The 23,406-nt window shown below is 44.3% G+C and overlaps 2 protein-coding genes across 6 annotated transcripts; one reads left to right on the top strand and one right to left on the bottom strand.

The window, feature by feature from the left end:
* Positions 1-1,617: 1,617 nt before the first annotated feature.
* Positions 1,618-14,121, top strand: LOC115179367 (transmembrane protease serine 3-like). 2 transcript variants are annotated; one of them, XM_029740808.1, is made up of 13 exons: positions 1,618-2,056; positions 6,708-6,981; positions 7,206-7,325; positions 7,906-8,022; positions 8,347-8,470; positions 9,652-9,780; positions 11,172-11,218; positions 11,326-11,491; positions 11,656-11,828; positions 12,377-12,472; positions 12,573-12,715; positions 13,026-13,178; positions 13,547-14,121. In XM_029740808.1, exons 2-13 carry the CDS (start codon positions 6,726-6,728, stop codon positions 13,568-13,570), a joined length of 1,548 nt encoding a protein of 515 aa, XP_029596668.1. In that variant the 5' UTR covers positions 1,618-2,056; positions 6,708-6,725; the 3' UTR covers positions 13,571-14,121. The 2 variants fall into 2 exon arrangements, with proteins under 2 accessions (XP_029596668.1, XP_029596667.1); XM_029740807.1 differs by lacking the exon at positions 1,618-2,056 and adding an exon at positions 5,825-6,461.
* Positions 14,122-14,294: 173 nt separating this feature from the next.
* On the bottom strand, positions 14,295-22,366 carry LOC115179369 (homeobox protein PKNOX1). Of its 4 annotated transcripts, none has more exons than XM_029740809.1 (11): positions 22,299-22,366; positions 21,250-21,362; positions 19,259-19,395; positions 18,866-19,037; positions 18,177-18,350; positions 17,839-17,986; positions 17,445-17,542; positions 17,222-17,356; positions 15,424-15,500; positions 15,147-15,319; positions 14,295-14,816 (listed from the first exon to the last, which is right to left on the bottom strand). In XM_029740809.1, the coding sequence occupies exons 2-11, from the start codon at positions 21,298-21,300 to the stop codon at positions 14,635-14,637; spliced, it is 1,347 nt and encodes a 448-aa protein (XP_029596669.1). In that variant the 5' UTR covers positions 21,301-21,362; positions 22,299-22,366; the 3' UTR covers positions 14,295-14,634. The 4 variants fall into 4 exon arrangements, with proteins under 4 accessions (XP_029596669.1, XP_029596672.1, XP_029596670.1 ...); XM_029740812.1 differs by having other exon boundaries at positions 17,869-17,986; XM_029740810.1 differs by lacking the exon at positions 22,299-22,366 and adding an exon at positions 22,082-22,269.
* Positions 22,367-23,406: the final 1,040 nt, after the last annotated feature.

The following is a 23,406-nucleotide window of genomic DNA, read 5'->3' as shown; positions in this document are numbered from 1 at the left end:
CTACTTACCGCAGCTATGCCCTACCCTAAACCCTAATCCTAACCTTAACCACTAACCTTAACCAGAACCATAACACTTACCATTACCATTGTACATTTCAACTTCAATGGGGTAGGGATGTCCCAAGAATCCTGTATAGTACAGATCTATACTTTATTGGCCATTTACATGGAAAGGCATTTTGTGACGTCAGCCTACAAATACACAAACACAACACAATATATTACATGCAGCATGGAAAACTGGAAAGTTAGTACACAAGTCACACATGTAGGCTACATTTTCACATGTTCAAAGTCTCTGCGGCTTACTGTCTGACCGTGTACTGGGCCTGCATCATCCTATGTCCCACTGTTCAGCAGCCCGACGGCTGATGGTATGAAACTTGCCTTGCTCCTGTTCTTGCTGAACAGTGGGACCCTCCTGGAGGGTAGCAGCTCAAAACATTGGGATTGTGTGTGGGGTCCTCTATGATGTGTGCTTGGCCTTGTCCCTTGTCGGTTTATCATAGAGGCCCTGACACGCCCTGCACTGCAGCCTGCAGAGCTTGGACCCCAGGTTATCTTTGTCGCGTTGTGAACATCCTCTATCAGAAATAGTAGGGGAGATGCGTAATGGTGCTAATGAATGGGCTCTCTGAACGGTCACGCCTACATAATGATGTGAACATAGACTAGTGATTCAATGGAAGATGTATGGATATGAATGTACAGTACGATATTGAGAATGTGATACAGACTGGAAACAGGACAGTATAACCCCATCACTGGGAGGTAATGGGACCTGTAGCAGCCTTCAGCTAATACACATACATACACACACACACACACACACACACACACACACACACACACACACACACACACACACACACACACACACACACACACACACACACACGCAATAGAGCCCACTGAATCAAGCCAAGCCAGACTCGACTGATGCACTCTTTTCACAGTGTGATAGGATTTCATGTAGGCTAGTCTAGACCACCTATACACTGTCTGGCTGGAAAGTGATGATACTAAAAAAGAGAAAAAATATTTCACAGTATTTCTTCTCAACTAGACTAGAAATAGTGGATCATTTTAACCTTCGGGAATATCGAGCAGCAAATTATTCAGAGCACTAACCCAATGTACAGAGAGGAAGGTCAATAAGTTGACCAAGTTAAGGCGAGGGTTCTTTCTAAATTTGTCACTCGCGATTCCTCGGATCATAATCCTCGTCGCCTTCTCGACCATATTGGAGGACAAGGTCCAAGGTCTCTCGAACCTTTTCCAATGTGTTTTGAGAAGGAGGAAAGGTGAGAAGATGTGAACAGGTGTCACGCTGCTTGCTTAGCAGTACCTTTTTTCAATTTCAAGCTAAGGAGCAAGCTTCACAAATCCACATCTGCTACACACTCACCCCCCAAACGGACTCCACAGCGACCCCAACTATCATTATAATGGATGCATTTAAGCCGGATGGATGTGGTTATTTGAGGTATTCATTCTGACTGTGCGTGCTGCTCAGTTCTGACTGCTGAGTCATACAGTCTTTATCTGCACAGTCGTGACTGAGAGTAGAGAGCTGAGAGGAGGAGGAAGAGGAGGGGATTAAAAGGGGAGGCTAACTTTGGCTTCGTGATATTACTGTACCCAAAGCTGTGAAATTGAATCAATGCTACCAAACTACCCTTAACTTCAGCTCCGATTTAGCTTTTACCTAGCTTTTAGTTAGCTGTCTTCATGGGGGATTGGGTTACTCTGTATGAGAATGTTTCCCATAGTTTAACTGTAGCCTGGCTGTGTCACAGGCGATGTGGACAATTCTACATCCAGGTTTCTTTCTTAATTAATCTTTCCTCGATTCCTCGCAGCCTCTCTCCTCGTCTCCGTCTTAAAAATCCATTGGAGGGAGGGATCGTGGACCTTCTCCATCAATACAGTTGAGAAGGAAGCTTGGAGATTGGATGCGAATAATCACATTGGAAAGACACATTTAGATATATCTCATAGAGAACCCCTTTAGCTGTAGGGTTGAACAAAGAACATGGTTCTGACATCTGCTGGTAAGATATTTCTATTACATCATAGTCCTCATTTATGAATGCCCTCTCCTTATTCCTATACTTGTATGGTGAGTCGTTGAAAGAGAAAGATCATTCACATACACATGGCCAGTGGCGTCCCGTCATTCAGGGCAGATGGGGCAGAGTATGTTATTTTGGTATTACAACGTGTCACATATCAGTTTGCAAACAATATTTTTTTAAGTGTATTGAGTTGATAAAGCCGTACACAAACAGGGTCTCTTTTTTGTTTTCTTGAGTAAGGCAGCTCCAAAATGCATTTGTTTCAGCCTAGCTCAGTGCTTTCTGTGATTAATTGGCTCATTCATCTCCCTCCTCTCCCCTGTAACTATTCCCCAGGTCGTTGCTGTAAATGAGAATGGGTTCTCAGTCAACTTACCTGGTAAAATAAGGGTTAAATAAATAAATAAATCAAAATAAAATGGAGAGGTAGCCAGCGGAAAATACAGAGTGTAGTTGTTGGTAATGTTCTCTAGTTGAGCCGTGATTGGCTCAGTGTTCTGTCACTCATGGGGACACTACTTCACCGCAAAATCTACATAGAGAGCTAGAAAGTTCAAGCCCCCTTGGGTGATGCCATAGATTTACATTAGAAGTGCCAATCCAAGAAGGCTCAAGGTCATTGGCCACAGATAAAGTGATGTAAAATCATGTTATATCTACCGTAGCTTTGATTGGACTGATGTCAACATCATACTTTCAAAATCTTAGCTAGCAGTCATCATCATGAATGAAGTCGACAATCTACTGGCAAATCCTTTTCAATCCTTGTCATATGAAGAGAAATGATACTGTAGATAAAATGTATCTGTGCTCATTGGCCATTGGACATAAACATTACAGAACAAATTCAACAATGAGTGGTTTGGAAGGAATCAGTGGCTAACTGCAAGCGTTGCAAAGCAATCACTATTTTGCTTCCCCTGCTATTCAGTGGAGAGGGTATGTGGTCCAAGTCTGGGTTTACGGGTTTAAAACATTTGTCTGAAAGGGTCCAAGCTTAAAAGGATAAACATTCATGTAACACCATGGGCCAGAGAAGGTTGAATACATTGGCCATGCTGTCAATCCAGCATGACTTCTGCCTTGTTCAAAACAACTGGAAACTGGGAAATCTCAGACTTCAGTGAGTTCAAGACAACTGGGAACTCGGTAAAAAAACAAGCTCCGACTGGGAAAATACGTTTTGATTGGTCATCCAACTCGGGAACTCGGGGCTCTTTCTAGAGCTCCGACCTGAAGATCACTGATGTCATGATTTGACCAGTTGTCTTGAAGCACCATAAATCCAGAGAATGCCAGACTTTGATGACAAAGTTTCATTGCAAAATTTGCACACAAGAAGGACTGCCGCGCCACCTTTATGTTCAAGTGAGCACAGCACAATGTTGAGTCCAAAAATGTATTGTATGCTGCTGCATAAATTATGTAATATGGAAGGAGATACAGTGCATTCGGAAAGTATCGACCCCTTGACTTTTTCCACATTTTATTACGTTGCAGCCTTATTCTAAAATTGATTAAATATTTTTCCCCTCATCAATCTACACACAATACCCCATAATGACAATGCAAAAGCAGGTTTTATGAAATGTTTGCACATTTATAAAAAATAAAAAAACATTTACATAAGTATTCAGACCCTTTACTCAGTACTTTGTTGAAGCACCTTTGGCATTGATTACAGTCTTCTTGGGTATACCTGTATTTGGGGAGTTTCTCCCATTCTTCTCTGCAGATCCTCTCAAGCTCTGTCAGGTCAGATGGGGAGCGTCGCTGCACAGCTATTTTCAGGTCTCTCCAGAGATGTTCGATCGGCTTCAAGTTCAGGCTCTGGCTGTGCCGCTCAAGGACATTCAGAGACTTGTCCCGAAGCCACTCCTGCGTTGTCTTGGCTGTGTGCTTTGGGTCGTTTGTCATCTTGGAAGGTGAACCTTACCCAGACTGAGGTCCTGAGCGCTCTGGAGCAGGTTTTCATCAATGATCTCTCTGTACTTTGTCTGTTTATCTTTCCCTCGATCCAGTACCTGCCGCTGAAAAACATCCCCACAGCATGATGCTGCCACCACCATGCTTCACCGTAGGGATGGTGCCAGGTTTCCTCCAGAAGTGACGCTTGGCAATCAGGCTAAAATAATTCAATCTTGGTTTCATCAGACCAGAGAATCTTGTTTCTCATGGTCTGAGAGTCCTTTAAGTGCCTTTTGGCAAACTCCAAGCGGGCTTGTCATGTGCCTTTAACTGAGGAGTTGCTGCAGAGATGATTGTCCTTCTGGAGGTTCTCCCATCTCCACAGAAGAACTCTGGAGTTCTGTCTTAGTGACCATCGGGTTCTTGGTCACCTCCCTAAAATGTCTAAAAACCTGTTTTCACTTTGTCATTATGGAGTATTGTGGGTAGATTGATGAGAATATATATTTTTTAATCCATTTTAGAATAAGGCTGTAATGTAACAAAATGTGAAAAAAGTCAAGGGGTCTGAATACTTTCTGAATGCACTGTATGCATACTGTAGCTAAGAAAGTAATAATAAGTGTATGTTGTGTAGTAAGCTGTTAATAGCCCATGTGCCTCACCCTAATAATTTGGTCCTTTTCCCCCTCATAACTTAGCCTACTGTTCTGACTTGGTGGTGCACATGTAGCCTATAGCCTGTTTTATAGAAATGTCATCATCAAATATTGTAAGAGCTTTCATTGTCTGCTTAAATGCCCCCTTTATTTATCATACGATTCTGACTTGGTGTACAAGGAGAATACTGTAAGAACGGCCCATGTTCTGAATTCTGTTGCTGTGCATTTCAAAAGTGCTGAACAAAAGGTTATTTTGACTTCATCCGTCTTAGCTCGCTCATTAATGTCTTATTCGAAATTACGGATTGCCTCTTATCTGCTCATCGTTCCCTTATACCATAGCTTGTACATCTCAATTGTCAGTAAAATCCACATTAATTTAAGCAAGTCAGCCATATCAGCTATGTTTTTACAAAGGCAGTAAATGAGGCTGAATGAACTGGTTCGCTGCCAGACAAGGCTCCGTGTATAGCCAGATGTAGCGGTGGTAAGGATTCACTCCATGGTGCTGAAAAGAAAGCTCTGCTGTTGGGACAGCTTTATGTAGGCCCTAACAGTTTGTGGGCACCGTTTATCACCGTTATAGTACAATTAATGTATTGTTTAGTGTTGTGTAGTGGCTTTGCTGGCATGTTTTTTTTTTCCCCACCAAGATTTATATGCTAAAATCGCCACCGCACATGGCCATACACCCGCACACGTAAAGACACTGAAGCACCACCCAAGGAAACAAGACACAGGAAGCAGAGGAAAAGGGTCAAACGCTAAAGGGTTCTCCAGTAACCTCACTAGCTAATGACCTGTGATGTAATGGAACTCATCGTTCCTCCACTCCTTGGTGACACGGCACTGCGATTGGTGGCGTTAGATCACTAGAGGCTCTGCTCACTACACAACTACTAGCGTATAGTATTTTATATTAGTCGTACACTTAGATTCAGATAAGTACGCATCAAAGATCTTGACTGTTGACAATAGAGAAACCTTCCTCTTATACAGTATGCGCCAATGATCAGTCACGCACTGTGCAATTCAAATGGCGGAGCATTCTCCAGATGCATGGCCTCCTTACATCCATCTCTGTTAGCCTGTACACCTGAGTGACCACATCATATGGAACAGCCAGTAAGTAGGCTTATGACCTTTCACCTTACAACCACAGACCCCCCCCACGCCTTCCCTAATTCCCCCAACACCTGTAGCAGCAATGTGACCTGAGTGTCTTCCCAGAATACTCCACTGTAACCTTACCCGCGAGGTCGAGGAGCTTTCAGACGTTACTTGATCCCCCCTTTTTATGTGGCACGGCACACTGGTGTTGCACCTGCTCAGGTGTCCCATTCTCTCCATCAGGGTGTGGCCAGAGTGAAGACGAGAGAGAGAGAGAGAGAGAGAGAGGAGGACAACAGAAAGAAGACAGACCAGTCACTGAGTTTGTCAGTCAGTTGGCTAGACCAAGATCTGGCCAGTTTGTCAGGCAGTTTGTCGGGCATACGGATTACAAAGGTCAATTTGCCAGTTAGTGAGTTAGTTGGTGAATACAGTTTGCTAGGAAACTGGTATGTGAGCAATGGAGTATGCTATCAGGTTCTCCATTGGTGGTGGTCAGTCAATTGGTCAGTCACTCAGCTAGGCAGTAGAATTATATCCTGGATGTTTGTCAGTGCAGTCCTTACGCTCCCATCGCTCCACCAGCCTCCAGTGGTGGTCATCTTACTACCATGGGACCAAGATGATTAGCTGGGTGAGGAGATATGGCCATGCCTGATAGTGACAAGACCGCTGCTGATGGTTTAGCCGAAGAGAGGGAGGTGTGTAGCCAGACTGACCTCCCGAGGTCTGCGTGTTTTAACGTCAACGCTGTTCAGATGAACGAACAACTGACAAGGGAGACTCATCCTCATCTCTTTTTCTTTCTATCTCGTTCTCATTTTCCCCTTTTCTCTCCCCCTCTCTCTCTCTCACGCCATCCATCTTCTCTCTCGCACGCCTTCCCTCTATTTCTCTGTCTCTCTATTTGTCTCTCTCTCTCTCTCTCTCGTACACACTCCATACAGGTGTCTGGGGCAGAGGGAATGGACCCGTTCCGTATTGAGGTTGAGTCTGTGAGTAATGAGGACCTGCCAACCGTGGAGATCCCCACCACCTTCAATGTCAGCCCACTCAGTAACCAGACCAGCGGCTCCTTCTCTCAGGACCTCCAGGACCCCCATGTACCCACCGCTCCACTCCAGGAGCCCCCTGCCCCCATCCCAAAGAGCCAGGGCCAGCTCACCCCACCCAGCTACCTCCCTTCCATGCGCTTCATCAAGGTCCGGCCCTTCATGCACGGTATGGAAGCCTCAGAGGACACAATGACTCTCCATCTATGCGTCAAGAGTTTTTCGTGGTCTGGACACAGAGTCAGGAAAAACCCCTTGCTCTATCTATGAGAGCCTCACATGTTGTAATGGGGCTAACCATGGCTCTTAATGGTTTGTGGCCTTACTAGTGCCAGTGTTGCCCTGTCCCCCATTGTTTCGATTTTCTCTCATGGTTCATTTCTGGTGGTTCAGATGACGGCTTGGTGGAGTCTAAAACCCTATGCAGCCAGTTCCTGGCACACTGGCTGCTGCTGGTGATTGTTGCGTGTGGTCTACTGGTCCTGAGTCTAGCCCTAGGCATTGGGCTTGGAGGTAAGGGAACACTGTTTGTGGCCTTGTTATTACATAGTCATTATCAAGCATATTGTTACAGATAATCAGATCATCTGTCTATAGCAGTTATATTGAACCATGTGTCGTTGGATTGAAATCAAGGACACATTTGCACTTGACACTATATGGCTGTATTATAAAGTGTTATCTATCTATTACAACAGACAGTGTTGTATGTTAGGATCGAGTATCAAGTACTAGGATTAGGATATACAGCGTCTGAGTGGCTCATAGTGTTATTGTAATAGTATCGTTGTTCTGCACTGTTTTATTGTGATTGTAAGAGGAGACGTGTGTCATATGTGTAACAGGAGACAGGGTGCAGTAAGTTACTCTTGAGGCCTGAATGACACGACAAGTTGTGTGTGTAATCAGCGGTGGAACATGTCATTACATATCATTGTGACGCGCTTTTTACATAGAATCATAGGATTTTACTACGACTTCTTTCCAATTCCTCACCACAGTGTGTAAACATGTGTGTGTGCGGGTGTGTGTGCGTGTGTGTGTATGTGTATGTGTCTGTGTGTACATGCGTGCGTCCTCCTTGTTTCCAAAGTGGGAGTCAGCTGCACGGGAAAGTTCCACTGTAGCACATCCACTTTGTGTTTTGCCAGATCTGCGCAGTGTGATGGAGTCAGCGACTGCGCAGATGGGGAGGACGAACTGCAATGTGGTGAGATGCACACTTCTCTCCCACACGCATACACGACTAACCCCCCCCCCACTGTAACCCTGATAAAGGGCTTGAAATTCCCTCACATCATTCATCCACATTATTCACTGTGTAACCTCGTCCCCAGGTTAGGTCAGATAGGCCAGACTTTTCACAGAGTAACCTGTACACACACTAATGTCTGTCTGCCTGTCTGTCTGTCTGTCTGTCTGCCTGTCTGTCTGTCTGCCTGCCTGTCTGTCTGTCTGTCTGTCTGTCTGTCTGTCTGTCTGTCTGTCTGTCTGTCTGTCTGTCTGTCTGTCTGTCTGTCTGTCTGTCCCTTAGTGCGTCTGAGTGGGAGGAGCTCTGTGCTGCAGATCAACAGTAGGGGTGTATGGAGGACTGTGTGCTCCACCAACTGGGATCACACACTGGGTTATTCTGCCTGCAAACAGCTGGGATACTCCAGGTACCCGGTTGGGAATTGAATGGAATTGAATTAGTTCTCTGTGACAGGGGTAAAAAGATAAGTGAAGGGTCAGAGGTTCACTGGGGCTGGCATGGTGGATGACTAGGGTGAGGGTGAGTGGAGCAATGTCAAGAGACATACAGAGAATACAGATCATTCCACCATAGAAACCATTCTCCCACAGGGCCTGAGGAGAAAGAGACTATTACATCGACATAACTCTGCAGTTTGTGATAAAACTCTCTCCCTCCTCGTTGTAATAAACTCACATTTACCCAGCGTTCAGAGGGAGGGCTTTCTAATGGGTTTCTGTACCCAAAGGTCTCATTAACTGCAATGCTAATCCCATTAAAATCAGCCTGGCATTAAATGAAGTGAAAAACCACCAGCCAAAACAACCAGGGCTCTAAGTAGGTCAAGATTGTCAGTTATACCATTGGCAGTGTTACAACGGATCTGGCCACGTTCCCATTTTGGGGATCATTTTGGTAATGAAGCCCTTTATCTACTTCCCCAGACTCAGATGAACATGTGGTTACAATTTTTAAGTCTCTGCGTGCAGTTTGAAGGAAGTTGCTAACTAACACTAGCGCAATTGCTAACTAGCATTAGCGTAATGACAAAGTCTATGGGTATCTGCTAGCATAGTAGATACCCATAGACTTCCAGTCATTGTGCTAACGCCAGTTAGCATTGGTTCACAAAACTACCTCTAACTTCCTTTAAACTGGACATAGAGACATAAAAATGGTATCCACAAGTTCATCTGATTCTGGGGAAGTAGATAAAGACTAAAGATGTAGTGCCAAAATCCCCAAGTATCGCTTTAAGACCTTCCTAGTTAATGTTAGGAGTATGTTTGGATTAATACTTTTATAAAATACAAATAAAGTTGACTCAGCCACATGAAATCAAAGACACACATTCAAAATAACTGTGGATAAAACCCAATAAAGTCAACAGATTTATTTCCGTTGTGGTCCAAGTATATTAGGATCCTGTGACCACTTTTATAAATGGATTGTAAATGAATGGGTAGTTCTGTCAATGGATCTAGTCACAGAATGTCAGCATAATACCACCCCAAATCCACCCACTGCCTTATAAGCGGCAAATTAAAATTCACACTATTTGCCCCAATAAACTGTAAATCTCTGTGTGGTTCCTTCTTGTTCGCTCAGCTACATCAGTTCCAGATCCCTGCCTCTCTCCTCTGTCGAGTCGGCCTTCCAGGCTAACCTGGTATCAGTCAACCTGAGTCATCCAGATCGCCAGCAGACTGTCAAGATCCATAACACCACCTTCCTCAGGTGAACCATTTGGCCATCCATTTCTGACAGAAAATAAAACTGTGCTCATTACCAGTTTTTTTGTTAAAGTTCTAATGTACAGCTGCAGCAGCAAGTTCTTCCTCTTCTAGCGTATGCCCTTACAACCAAAGATCTTTTCACAAGCACTATTGCATTAAGTACACAAATTCTTGATTGTGCCATCAAGCTACAGTATGCCACCGCAAGGACTACATACTATGCTGATGTAAGGCTGTCAACAGCGCTGTGATGGCTGAATGTCTCCCCGTTCCTGTTATCGGAACTGAAGCCTTTTGAGCTACAGTGGCTTGTGAAAGTATTCACTCCTCTTGGCATTTTTCCTATTTTGTTGTCTTACACACTGGAATTAAAATATATTTTTGGGGGGTTTGTATCATTTGATTTACATAACATGTCTACCACTCTGAAGATACAAATATATTTTTTTGTGAAACAAACAAGAAATAAGACAAAAAACAGAACTTGAGTGTGCATAACTATTCACCCCCCAAAGTCAATAACTTGTAGAACCACCTTTTGCAGCAATTACAGCTGCAAGTCTCTTGGGGTATGTCTATATAAGCTTGGCACATCTAGCCACCGGGATTTTTTCCCATCCTTCAAGGCAAAACTGCTCCAGCTCCTTCAAGTTGGATGGGTTCCACTGGTGTACAGCTATCTTTAAGTCATACCACAGATTCTCAATTGGATTGAGGTCTGGGCTTTGACTAGGCCATTCCAAGACATTTACATGTTTCCCCTTAAACCACTCGAGTGTTGCTTTAGCAGTATGCTTAGGGTCATTGTCCTGCTGGAAGGTGAACCTCCGTCCCAGTCTCAAATCTCTGGAAGACAAACAGGTTTCCTTCAAGAATTTCTCTGTATTTGGAAAAAAGGCAAGGGGGTGAACACTTTTGCAAGGCACTGTACTGTCTGGAGGTACCCCCAAAGTGGAGCATGATACAGTATTTGTCATGTGAAACAATGGAAGGTCCCAAGATATTAGGCTAATTCTGCGTTTCCCTCAGAAACGCATGTTGCTCGGCGGCACTAACTAAAGCATGTTTCGTAAATGCGTGTTGATTGTTTATGTTGCTCTGCTCTGCTTCATAAGTCTAGTTGTGATCTCATGTTTCACTTCAGTCCATGTCATGTTTCTCAATTACATAAGGGCTTGACTGGGTTTGTACATGGTACAAATGAGACCATACATCAAACTTTCCCATTAGTGTTATACAGAGAAGAACCTCATTTGAATCAGTTTACTGTATAATTTCATTTTCTGAAGTCATTTCCAGCATGTTATATACAATCGGTTCTGTGCTCAGGTCCACAGACTGTCTGTGTGTATGTTGGCAGTAAGTATAAGCCTTCATTCTCTGTTTTCCCAGTAAGACCCAGTGCAGCTCTGAGAGTGTGATCGTACTCAAGTGCCTAGGTGAGTGAAAGTGACAGTGGAGTTAGGAAGTGTGTGTGTGTGTGTGTTGTGAGTGTATACCAGCAACATTATCATATCAATGGTTTTCCCCTGGCTGCCCCCTGCAGATTGTGGCTCCAGGCCCATGTTCAGGTCTCGTATTGCGGGAGGGAACGTCTCCCAACCAGGCCAGTTTCCCTGGCAGGCCAGCCTGCACTATCAGAACCGACACCTCTGTGGGGCCTCCATCATCACACCGCGCTGGATAGTGACAGCAGCACACTGTGTCTACGGGTGAGTCTCTCTCACAAACACAGGTACACATGCGCGCACACACACGCATGCATGCAAGTACGTACGCACACAAACATTTATACTGTACTGACCTTACATGAACACAGCATAACTTTTAAAAGAGATATGATGTTTCATTGGTTGACTGTCCATCCCTTCTCAAGGTTTGCAACAAACACCATGCTGTGGGCGGTGCAAGTGGGATTGACAGATCAGCCAGCCAATGGGGTGCTGTCTCGCTCTTTGGAGAAGATTATCTACCATGCCAGCTACCAACCAAAGGGCTTAAATTATGACATCGCTCTATTGAAGCTTACAGAGCCTCTTACCTTTAACGGTACCACGATCTACAATGAGCCCCAAAAGTATTGGGACAGCGACATTTTGTTGTTGTTTTGGCTCTGTACTCCAGCACTTTGGATTTTAAATGACACAATGATTATGAGGTTAAAGTGCAGGCTGTTGGGTTTGGACGAAAATACCTTAATATTTAAGCTAACAGTCTGCACTTTACCCTCATAGTCATTGTGTCATGGAGTACCAAGGCAAAACAACCCAAAAATGTGTCCCAATTCTTCCTCTGTCTGTCCTACTGAGTGATAGTGATATAGGGCTCTATTCAATATTCAATCTGTATCGCTGGAGCATTACAGATTGCGTGATAGAAATGTAAAGGTCATTTCTGATTATGCTGACATACAGTATGCAAGGTTTACCGTGAATACAGTCCCCCGCCAACGCAGGAACATTGCCGTTAAATTTAAATTGGGCTTTAGTGCTGAACTTCAGCGATACGGATTGAATAGAGCCCTTAGAGTAACTGCTCTTATTCACCTCAAATCTGAAGGAGCACATCAGGTTCATTGGCTAAGTCTTTCCCTCCAGGTCTGGTTGAGCCTATCTGCCTGCCGAACTATGGGGAGAGATTTGAGGAAGGGAAGATGTGCTGGATCTCTGGGTGGGGTGCCACAGTGGATGGAGGTGATGGGCTCAAATTCAACACCTGACTAGATGCATGCCCGCATACACTGTGATACACCTTTCCTGCCCTTCCTCTCTCTGTGTGTGTGTGTCTTTCCAGGGGAGACCAGTGTGTCCATGCACTCTGCCCAGGTCCCTGTGCTCTCCAGCAGGGACTGCAGTGGACCAGGACTGTACCAGGGTGCCATCTCCCCTTGGATGGTCTGTGCAGGCTACCTGGAGGGGGGAAAAAACTCTTGCCAGGTATCTTTCAGAAGTGGACCTCATAGTTCTATGCACCATTTGTCTAAAGGACAAAGTGCAGACAAAAAGCACACAGCGAAGACAAACGGTTAAAAGCAGGGGGTGGCCACTGTGTGTTTGCCATCACGAAACGGTGGTGATTCAGCAAGTAGAATCGTCCGAAAATGTCGACCGATTTCCTGTTCAAAGGCGCTAGGACGGTCACCCGCTGCTTTTAACCGTTCGTTAGCACAGTGTGTTTTGTGTTATAAAGCTCACCTATTTGGAGTCAAATGCACTGCTGCTAATCCTGGCATGTTTGGCTCCTTAGGGGGATAGCGGAGGCCCTCTGGCCTGTGAGGACTCGTCAGTGTGGAAGCTGGCAGGGGCCACTAGCTGGGGCTATGGCTGTGCTGAGAGGGACAATCCTGCCTTGTACACTCTCATCTCCCACGCTCTGACCTGGATCCACCAGCAGATGGAGGTGAATTCTACTGTTGATACTGTATACTGGTGCACTGATGAACTCTACTGTTGGCAGACAGTACTGCAATACTGTTAAGGCTGCAATGCAAAGGAGAGATACATGGTTTAAATGGACAGTCCACCCCAAAATCAAAGTCTGTCAGATGTTTTCAGACATCAACATTTATTTAGGCCTGGATTTACTAAGAGTTTCACCAGTTGCAGAATGAACTGTTCGTTTAAGAGTGAAGTAATCTTGAAGTTTGAGACAGCCAGTGAAATCAATGGAAAACCTTTTGGTAGTTTATTCTTTAGGATTAGTCAGTTAAATCTGTTAGTCTATTTAACATCAAAATGACACACTCATTCTGTGATATCTTTCCCCAGAAAGAAGAGGCACTGAGTTCTTGATCCCCAAAGGACACATTAGCTCACATAGTTAGAGGACTTTACTCAGAGACACTAATTATTTGTTCTTAAGCACCACAATGAATGGACACAATCTGAGGCTGAGCAATAGCTCTATTTTAAAGTCAGAGAAACAAGATGGAGGGGAATGGTGGACAATAAGTGGAGGACTGGGGAGATGAACTAGGGCCAGGATTCAATACGGACTGCGGAGGATCCTCGTTGTAGCAAAGTCGACATTAAAAGGTCATTTCCGATTGAGCCGACATCTGCAGCGTTTACTTTGAACGCGATCTCCACGATCGTGGTAACATCGCCTGTAAGTGGGGCATAGTCAAAAAGGGTGATCAGATTAAATCCTGGCCTAAACTTGGTCTCATTAGGTGTGTATGTAGACAAATGGAATACTTGTAACACGTACTGTGTATAGTATACTGTTATATACCGTTATATAGCAGATGTGTTTGTAGAGAAATATGATACAGAGAACACAAGTAAAAACCTGTATAATTTTTAAATGCCATAAAGATATGTATTTATTTTTACAAAAAAAGCTTTTTTCCCCCCCAATGATTCATTTTTGATGTTGCACTCATAAGCATGTGTGAATTTCTTGGTACAGACGTCTTTGCACAACTATCAATACGTCCTCCAACACATCCTAGTTCATCACGTCGATATCCTCCCCTGAAATACTGCGTCAACACTCCGAAATAAAAAAACAAAGTTGAGGAGAATCTTTCTTGAACATTTTATTATTAGAGAAATCCAACAGACCTTGAAAAGCAGGTCAGCCATATTGGACATTCAATGTTCATACATAAATATTCTTTAAAAAAACAAACTAAACAAAATAAAAACACTAAGCAAAAAAGCCAAATGAAAAAAATAAAACAGCCTTCATTCCAAACATTTTACATATAAAAATAGCATTTTTTTTTTCTGTTTCTAGAAGGACCTTAAAGGCCTAGTGTGGGTTGTCTTGGACACTGTGATGAGTGTTGAGTAATTTAGTCAAACACAGGCATGCATGAGGGTGTGACATCACATCCCGCTGTAGTGGTATGTCACTCCAATCCGGCCATGTCACCCCCCTCCTCCTCCTCCTCTTCCTCTTCTTCCTCCTCGCTCTCGCCGTCCTCCTCCTCGCTGTGTCCTCCCATCATCACCTGCTGCATGGCCAGTGTTGCACCGTCTGAGGTCAGCGTCTGCAGCTCGTCTACGCTCATGCCCATCGTCACCATGGTAACTGAGGGCACAGGGGAAAAAGATCGAGCTTCAGCCACATCCACTAACCGGTACGTAATTGGACAGCGTATAGTCAGAGTTGACCGGGGTTATTGTGGGAATAGAGATGGGCTGGTATGTTAAGGACAAGATCAAGTCATATCAAGGTGTGAAAAACCACAGCATGACATTCATCCCAGCCTGTAGTAAGGACTGGAGATTTTTTTTTTAAGTCATGTCCGGAACTCTGATAAGTTCCTACTGTGATTTCTCACTTGCGGTTTAATAAATCGCAACAGGAGCATATCAGAGTTGCAGACTTTCCATACGATTTGTTTTTCTGGGCATTTACCGTCATCCTCCATGGCCACCTCTTGCCCTACACCGGCCGAGGCAATGTTGTTGGCCATGGGCCAGAAACGCTGGGTGGGCCGGCTCTGGGGAGTCCTCTTCCTGCTCTTGGGCGCGTCTGAAGCACTGCTGTCCATCATGGGCTGGAGGATCCGCCTCCTAGCATTAATGAACCTGGAGAGGGAGAGACGGACAGGGGCTAAGCCAATCATCCGAGGCCACATTTCTACGCTTGGGTTTAACGTGTGTGTGGGTATGTGTGTGAAAGATTGCCTCACCAGTTGTTGACCTGCAGCAGGGTCAGGTTGGTCTGTATGGCAAGCTGTTTCTTCTCGTCCTCTGTGGGATAGGGATGCTGAGAGAGAAAGAAAGAGAGAAGGGTAAAGAACACAAACAATCAATTACAGCAAATGGGTTCTATTAGCTCCCTATTAAGCTGAGTAGGTACTGGGAGAGACTGTGGATGGATGACGTAAGACTAAAAGGTCAATTTGTATTGGAACAGCACAGGATGTTGATTAAGTAAAGTCGCTTCTATGTGAATTAGGAGTTCGGAGCAGCTTGGCCACTAGTCTGGATACCTTTATACCCAATTTCTCTGTTACTTGACCTGCTATCACGCAACGTTTGTGGGCACCACAGGGACCATTAATTACAACGGTATAAATTGCTAGTGGGCCATGTGGGGAAAATTCTGAGGTACTGGGAGGTTGGGCTTTCGTCCCAACCCGGATGTATTTAGATCCAACTTTAGGATGTACAAAGGCTTGAGGGCCAGGATTGGCCGCTCGGGAGCAAGCAGAGGGGAACAAGCTGTAGTGAAGACGCTTCATCTCAAGTGTGTCTTTGTGAGGGCTAGGATTTTCTAACATCTGGCTGTTAACCAGTCTCTTACACACACGCCCACACGCAGGCACACAACAAAACACACACCGACACCCACACACACAGGGAACAAAGGGTCTCTGTGAGCTATCAGTTTGGTAAGGTCCACCATTGGGCCTGTGGGCTGTCCACTGATTAACCTATGATTAGCATTTAGCCAACAGACCATGGGCCAGTCGTATGAGGATCTAACACATCCGTCTCTGTCAATGCAGCCGCTCCGAGCCATCATGGGACGAGCCATCGTGACGGGGGCAATCATTCTCTCTCAAATGCATGCACGTGCACACAAGCATGCTCAGACACCCTTGGAATAACCTAGCAGAGGTTTACTCTGGGTTACAATACATTCAGTTATAGTTGAAGTTCCGTAATTTCCGGACTATAAGCCGCTACTTTTTTCCCACGCTTTGAACCTCGCGGCTTAAACAATGACGCGGCTAATATATGGATTTTTCCCGCTTTCAAATTATTTAAAAAAATTATTTAAAAAAAACACATTCTGTGACGTGCTCAGTTTTTTGGCGGCATGAAGCTTTCATTAGACCAATGAAATTGCCGAACGGGTTAAGGTCAAACAACTTTTTTGTTTACTGTTTAGATTAAATCGAGCGCGCTCAAACTTCCCATCATTCTGATTACGGTAGTCATTTTGTCACCCTCATCATGACAAAGACACGGAGAAATGCATATGATGCAGCTTTCAAGTTGAAGCCGATTGATCTGGCTGTTGGAAAAGGAAATAGAGCTGCTGCACGGGAGCTTGGTCTGGAGCAATGACTTTCTTGGTAGGCTACTGTTTACTGCAATTTTTTTTGTTTTTGTTACAAGCCGTGTTTCGTTAAAGCCTATTTATTTTTGTGACAAGCCGTGTTTCGTTAAAGCCTATTTATTTTTGTTACAAGCCGTGTTTCGTTAAAGCCCATTTATTTTTGTTACAAGCCGTGTTTCGTTAAAGCCTATTTATTTTTGTTACAAACCGTGTTTCGTTAAAGCCTGTGTAAAGTTCATTTGTTTCAATGTACCGGTAGGCACCTGCGGCTTTTAGACATGTGCGGCGTATTTATGTTAAAAAAAAAAAAAAAAATTCATTCAGTGGGCGTGCGGCTTATATTCAGGTGCGCTCAATAGTCCGGAAATTACGGTTATTCTAATCTTAGGAACGGTTGATACGAGGTGTTTTTCACTCACGCCTATGTGTTGGAAGAGCCAGGTACGCATGATGTTGGTGGCTGATTTGGGCAGGACGCCCCTCTTGTTGCTCTTGGATGAGCTGTCCTCCTGGGTGAAGAAACTGCTTAGGTCCTGATTGAGCTGCAACTGGAGCTGTACACACACACACACAGTCAATTCACAGAACCGGCTGTAGTTTGTGTGACTGTGCGTCTGTCTGCGTGTGCGGTGTATTCCTCACCTGTGTGTTGTTGATGCGTATTGTCTGGGGTGAGATAGCTTGTCCCACCACCTGTCCCTGAGGAGTGACTACTGTGATGGGCTGGTACACTGTACCACCTGCTCAAACACACACACAGGCACAAATAAAGGTTAGGGCATTTTGGTAACACCTTGATCCAAGGACCCTCAGCACCTCACCATAATAAACTTTGAAATCAGCTCTGAAAAAAAGAGGCAACATTCACGGATTCAAGAAAACTAAAACAGGGAGGAACTACCTGAACCTGATAAGAAAATATTGTTTTCGTTATCCGTTGCAAAATGTTTTGCTACGGTGTGCCATAATTAATATGACCCAGTATTGCAAGTGGTTGTCTTAACAGGGACACAGTAAGGCGGAGAGGAGAGGGTACCTGTAGAGGTGGTATGCCATGGAGACATACCTGCTAACACTTGGCCAGCAGAATTGACTGTTGTCAGGGTAACGTTGCCCTGCTGCAGGGCCGAGGCTGACATCACAATGCCTTGAGGGCTGAGGGTTCCTGTGAGTGGGCTGGAGGTCTGGAGGGGGAAAACACACAGAACTAGCCTTACTGCATTCACATTCATTTGTGTTCATCTTGTATAATTGTACTATTATGTGCTTATCATTTAATCCCAATACAATAACCAAAGTTCCCCCTGGGAAAGATACAAACAATCTATGAAGGGAAAATGTGTGTGTATAACCTGTGTGTGTGAGTGTGTGTACCTGTATCTGGACAGGGGAACAAGGGCTGTCAGTTTCCCCTCCGCTCAGCAGGGTCTCACTGTTCATCTTGGTGCGCAGGCAGGCGATGTAGCGGCTACAGAAGTCCTTACACAAGTCGCTCACTTTCTCCAGCTCCAGGAGGTGGATACGCAGCACCTGGATGGCCTTCACCATCTGGGGTCAGGGGTCAAAGGTCAGGTGAGGTCATTCGCGGTCCATCGGTAGGTATGCTGCCAACCCATAACTCTAACCCTGACCGTAGCCAAGGGTTAAGCTTAACCATTACCAATTAGGTCATTCAACATCAGTTTGCTGGTCAGTCATGTCTCTTCAGTTCTTCCCAATAAAGACATAGAAATAAATGTTGTGACCTGTCTTTTTTGATCAAACATTTACCATCACACATACTCTTTCAATTGCTCGATGTAAAGAGGCAATTCAAGAGTGGTTTGTTGAAGGGCACAACAGCCGTGGAACTTCGTAATATTATCTTTTAACGTCAAAGACAGACGTGGAATAGCTGGGTCATGTTCATTAGGTACCAAAAGGAAGAAAACAGACTGAAACAGGAAAGGACCAACTGGCCACATCCAATAAGAAACAACTATTTTTCCCGTTGTAGAACATTTTCAAATGTTTTCAGTTGCATGCCCAAATGAACAAGACCCTGGTAGTGCAGAGTTCCTCACCAGGTTGTCCACGTCTGGGTCGTCACAGAAGAAGCCCTTGCCCTCTTTCTTCTGGCTGCGGACAAAGTTCTCAATGTCCACATTGAAGCTGGCAGAGCTGACGCAGTCTGAGCTCTGAGTCGACTGCTCACACTTCTCAAAGAGTAGGGCCAGCAGAGGGAACAGGGGGTGCCTACGATGCACACGCGAGTGCAAAGGATTAACGCTACAGTCGGCGCAGTTAATGAAAGTACAAAAACGCAGTCCCGCACCGATGCGCGCACATCCACACAAGTTTACAGTCATAAACAGGACAAGGGAAGGAAAATGAAGGAGGAGGAAAACAAGTGGTAAACAGAGGGAAAACAGCTCTGATGAGGAGGACGGAGTGGAGGAGTACCATGACTCGCCTACCTGTAGATGGCCTGCTTGTCTGTGTCCATGGGCGTCTGGGGCTGCATGGCAGAGGGGCTGCCCGCTCCCCCCGCGCTTCCCTCGGTCAGACTCTGCTCCGGATCCCCCTCCGCATCCACACGCATCTGCACCAAGACCTTTACCCAGGGAAGAGACAAGGATGGTAAAGACAAGAGCGGGAAACAAGGCAGATAAAATAGAAGGAGAGTGGAGGAGAAGGGAGGGGATAGGAGAGTGAAATCCGGTCAAGTTAGTCAGTGGATGACTCCCCTCCGGGTGGTAATGGCGTGAGTACACACACACCAGGGAGAGGAGAGAGATATTGGTCGGTCTCTTTCCACTCATAACACTGTCTCAATTCAGCGGCTTACAGAGACCGCCTTAGCCATTTATCACTCACATTGAACCCTGATGAATACACCGTCTGTAACTTCTACACTCAAGTTATAAATGACTCATGATCCATTGTAGTCCTTCCCCGTTTCAACAGTTTCTTCCATTTTGTTTCTAGTGAACACGACCCTGTCCTACACTGCCTCAGGTCAGGCTCATTCCAACTGTGCCTAATTCTTCACTGGGTCTGACAGTCATTGGTTTTTATAGTGGTCCTCTGTAGCACAGTTGTTAGAGCATAGTGCGTGCAATGCCAGGACAGTGGGTTTGATTAACGGGACCACCCATAAGTAAAACATACGTAAAAAAATGTACGCACTCATGACTGCAAGCCATTTTATACTGAACAAAAATATAAAACGCAACACGCAACAATTTCAAAGATTCAGAGTCAGAGTTCATGTAAGGAAATCAGTCAATTGAAATAAATCTATGGATTTCACATGATTGGGAATACAGATATGCATCTGTTGGTCACAGATACCTTTAAAAAAAAGGTAGGGGAGTGGATCAGAAAACCAGTCTATCTTTCATCAGCTGTCCGGTTGTCTGGTCTCAGACGATCCAGCAGGTGAAAAAGCCAGATGTGTAGGTCCTGGGCTGGCGTGGTTACGCGTGGTCTGCAGTTGAGGCCGGTTGGACGTAAACAACATTGGACGTAAACAACATTGGTAGAGAAATGAACATTCAATTCTCTGGCAACAGCTCTGGTGGACATTCCTGCAGTCAACATGCCAATTGCACGCTCCCTCAAAACTTTAGACATCCGTGGCATTGTGTTGTGTAACAAAACTGCACATTTTAGAGTGGCCTTTTACTGTCCCCAACACAAGGTGCACCTGTGTAATGATCATGCTGTTTAATCAGCTTCTTGATATGCCACAGCTGTCAAGTGGATGGATTATATTGGCAAAAGAGAAATGCTCACTAACAGGGATGTAAACAAATTAGTACACACAATTAGAGAAATAAGCTTTTTGTGCGTATGGAAAATATCTGGGATCTTTTATTTCAGCTCATGAAACATGGGACCAACACTTTACATGTGGCGTTTATATTTTTGTTCTGTATCGATAAAAGCGTATGCTAAATGGCATATATTAAAAAGACATGTATGATGATGATTATTGCCTCTCTCCTACGTGCACACTGTAGATGTGTGGCCGTTACAGTATTTGAAAAACATTCCCCCACTCACGGTCTCTGGATATTGATGCTCCTTGCCCTTGCGATTGCCATGTGATGGCGCGACAATGACTTTGATTGAAAGGCAAATGTGTTAAAATACACATTTATGTGAGAGACAGAAGATGTGTGCTTAGTCTCAGCCCCCTGCAATCTCTGCCATGTTTGCTGAGAGACCATGGAGTCCACAGAGGGTTGATAGACTTTTAAAGTGTGTAATATTACTTTTCACAGCAGCTCATTGAAATTGGGAATTCAGGACAGGAACACCCTTCTTCAGACAGTTATTCATTTACTAGTGAATTTGTGGTTAAGTTTGGGGTATATAACGTCACACAGCTCATTCATTGGAATATGGCCACCCACTTTGTAAAACGTTCAAACTTCACTCCTCCTCATCTTCAATCTCTTACCTGATCCACCTCCGGGTACTCATCTAGAGACGCCGACTGGGCTTCCATCATGGTCTCTGCCAATGATGCCAATACTCGGGCATTCCAGTCCAAGACCTGTGTGGCTACCAGTCCTACAGACACATGCATCAGATATGGGGGTTAGATGAGGTTTTTGTTGTTGTCATAGATTAGATATAACCATTGCATGATACATACATAGGCAATGAAGAACGTAGAGTCTGGGTACTATGTCAACACAGGGCCTTTCATTCTGGGGTAGGAGGATTCATATTTTTTAGGAGTGTGGTAAATGCTTGGTCACTGTATGCGTGTATCAGAGTGGAATTCAGACAGTGCAGTTATCAATTCACGCGCGTGCAGGGTGGGGGTGTATGTCGTATGGTCAGTAGCCCTAACTTCCGGGCACATTTTGATTAAATAAAGCATTTTTCAACGTAGTAGTTGTGCATCTACAGTTCGTAATGTTCACCAAGCATCATCCTAAACTGGGACACTAGGCCCATGAATCTCTCCTTAGCAAGCCGTATCCATTTGCAAAAATAAATAAGGGAATAAATCAAATGTGTTTCCATAACAAACAAAAAAGTGCATACAATTTCGTGTCAATTTGATTACCAATGTCTCCTACCCTCGCTGTCTTAAGATCGTATAGCGGCTCAGGCTACATGTATCAGATCATTTTTGGTGCTTTCAAATGTTGAACAAATAAAACTGGTGAACAGCACACATCCCATCTACATTGCGGTCATCACTAGGTATCTCTCATAATAACATTCGAATGTCCAATAGTCTGTAGATTAGTGAACACACGCTCGGCCTTCTCATTCACCATTTCCAATGCGCCTTTTCCAAACAAGCGGACATCTTTTTTTTTCTCTCTCGCCACAACAGCTTGCCTTTATGTGTGATCAGTCTTTTGGCTCACTGTTCATTCTGCAAAGTGCACATTGGCTCATTCCATGGCGAGCCATTGCATTCAAGCATGTTGCGTCGATTGTTAGATTGATGGGCGACGAAAAAAAAGAGGAATTTGAGTGACAGCTTACCTTAGTGCCAATCTTCGTCACAGTGACAAGGGGCTGCTGCAATCCGGGCCCGCAGTTTTCGTGTGTCGTCACTACGTATAGGCTCGCAGACGATTTTCTCTCATTAATATTCAACATGTGGGAGGAGAAGCAATTCCGAACATGCCTTGTCCCGCCCCTAGAGGCCGAAACCCTTCCCCTTATGCTTAAATTATGATTACAAATTATTATTAGCAATAAAAATACATTTCTATTATATAAAATGTATATACACTTAAAAGTGTATGTAATGGACTAGGCCTACAAATTACAAAAACGTTAATCATTGAAAAATTATACCTAATAATTGACATCATGCGTTTTATATTTCTGATGCAATGACTACTTTTTAAACAAAGAAGTGAAGGAGACTACCCACACTAAAACATATTTTTTTATTAAAGATGGTTATTGGTCAGATTTAAAAGACAAAAGACAGTGAAAATAGTTTTGCAGACCAATCATCTAACTTGGGCCCTGAAAAGAGAAAAAAAAGAGACTGTACACTGTGAAATCTATGCTCCTAAATTAAGATGCACATTCTGGATATAAAGTGCATCACAGATGATCAAAGGATAGTAGAACGTGTGCCAGACTGACTTGACTTTTTAAATGTCATTTAAACTACAACCAAATCTTACCAAACTAAACAAAGGACGGATACTTATGAACACACAATTGACTCACCAGGGAACTTAAAATTGGGGAACTCAGTGAGGTCACCGCCACCATACAACCACTGTAGTTTGGCCATCTCCTCAGACAGTGCTTTTTCATACTTATCCACCAAGCCCCCAGAGGCTCTGATATCAAATAAAATGTTATTTCTCACATTCGCCGAATACAACAGGTGTAGACCTTACAGTGAAATGCTTACTTACAAGCCCTTAACCAACAATGCAGTTTTAAGAAAAATACCCCCCAAAAAAGTAAGAGATAAGAATAACAAATAATTAAAGAGCAGCAGTAAATAACAATAGCGGGGCTATATACAGGGGGTACCGGTACAGAGTCAATGTCAATGTGCGGGGGCACCGGTGTCGAGGTAATTGAAGTAATATGTACATGTAGTTAGAGTTATTGAAGTGAC

This window comes from Salmo trutta, chromosome 39 (assembly GCF_901001165.1).
Source record: "Salmo trutta chromosome 39, fSalTru1.1, whole genome shotgun sequence".
NCBI lineage: Eukaryota > Metazoa > Chordata > Actinopteri > Salmoniformes > Salmonidae > Salmo > Salmo trutta.
Note: the sequence above shows the minus strand (reverse complement) of the source record. Positions and strands in the feature narration are given on the sequence as shown.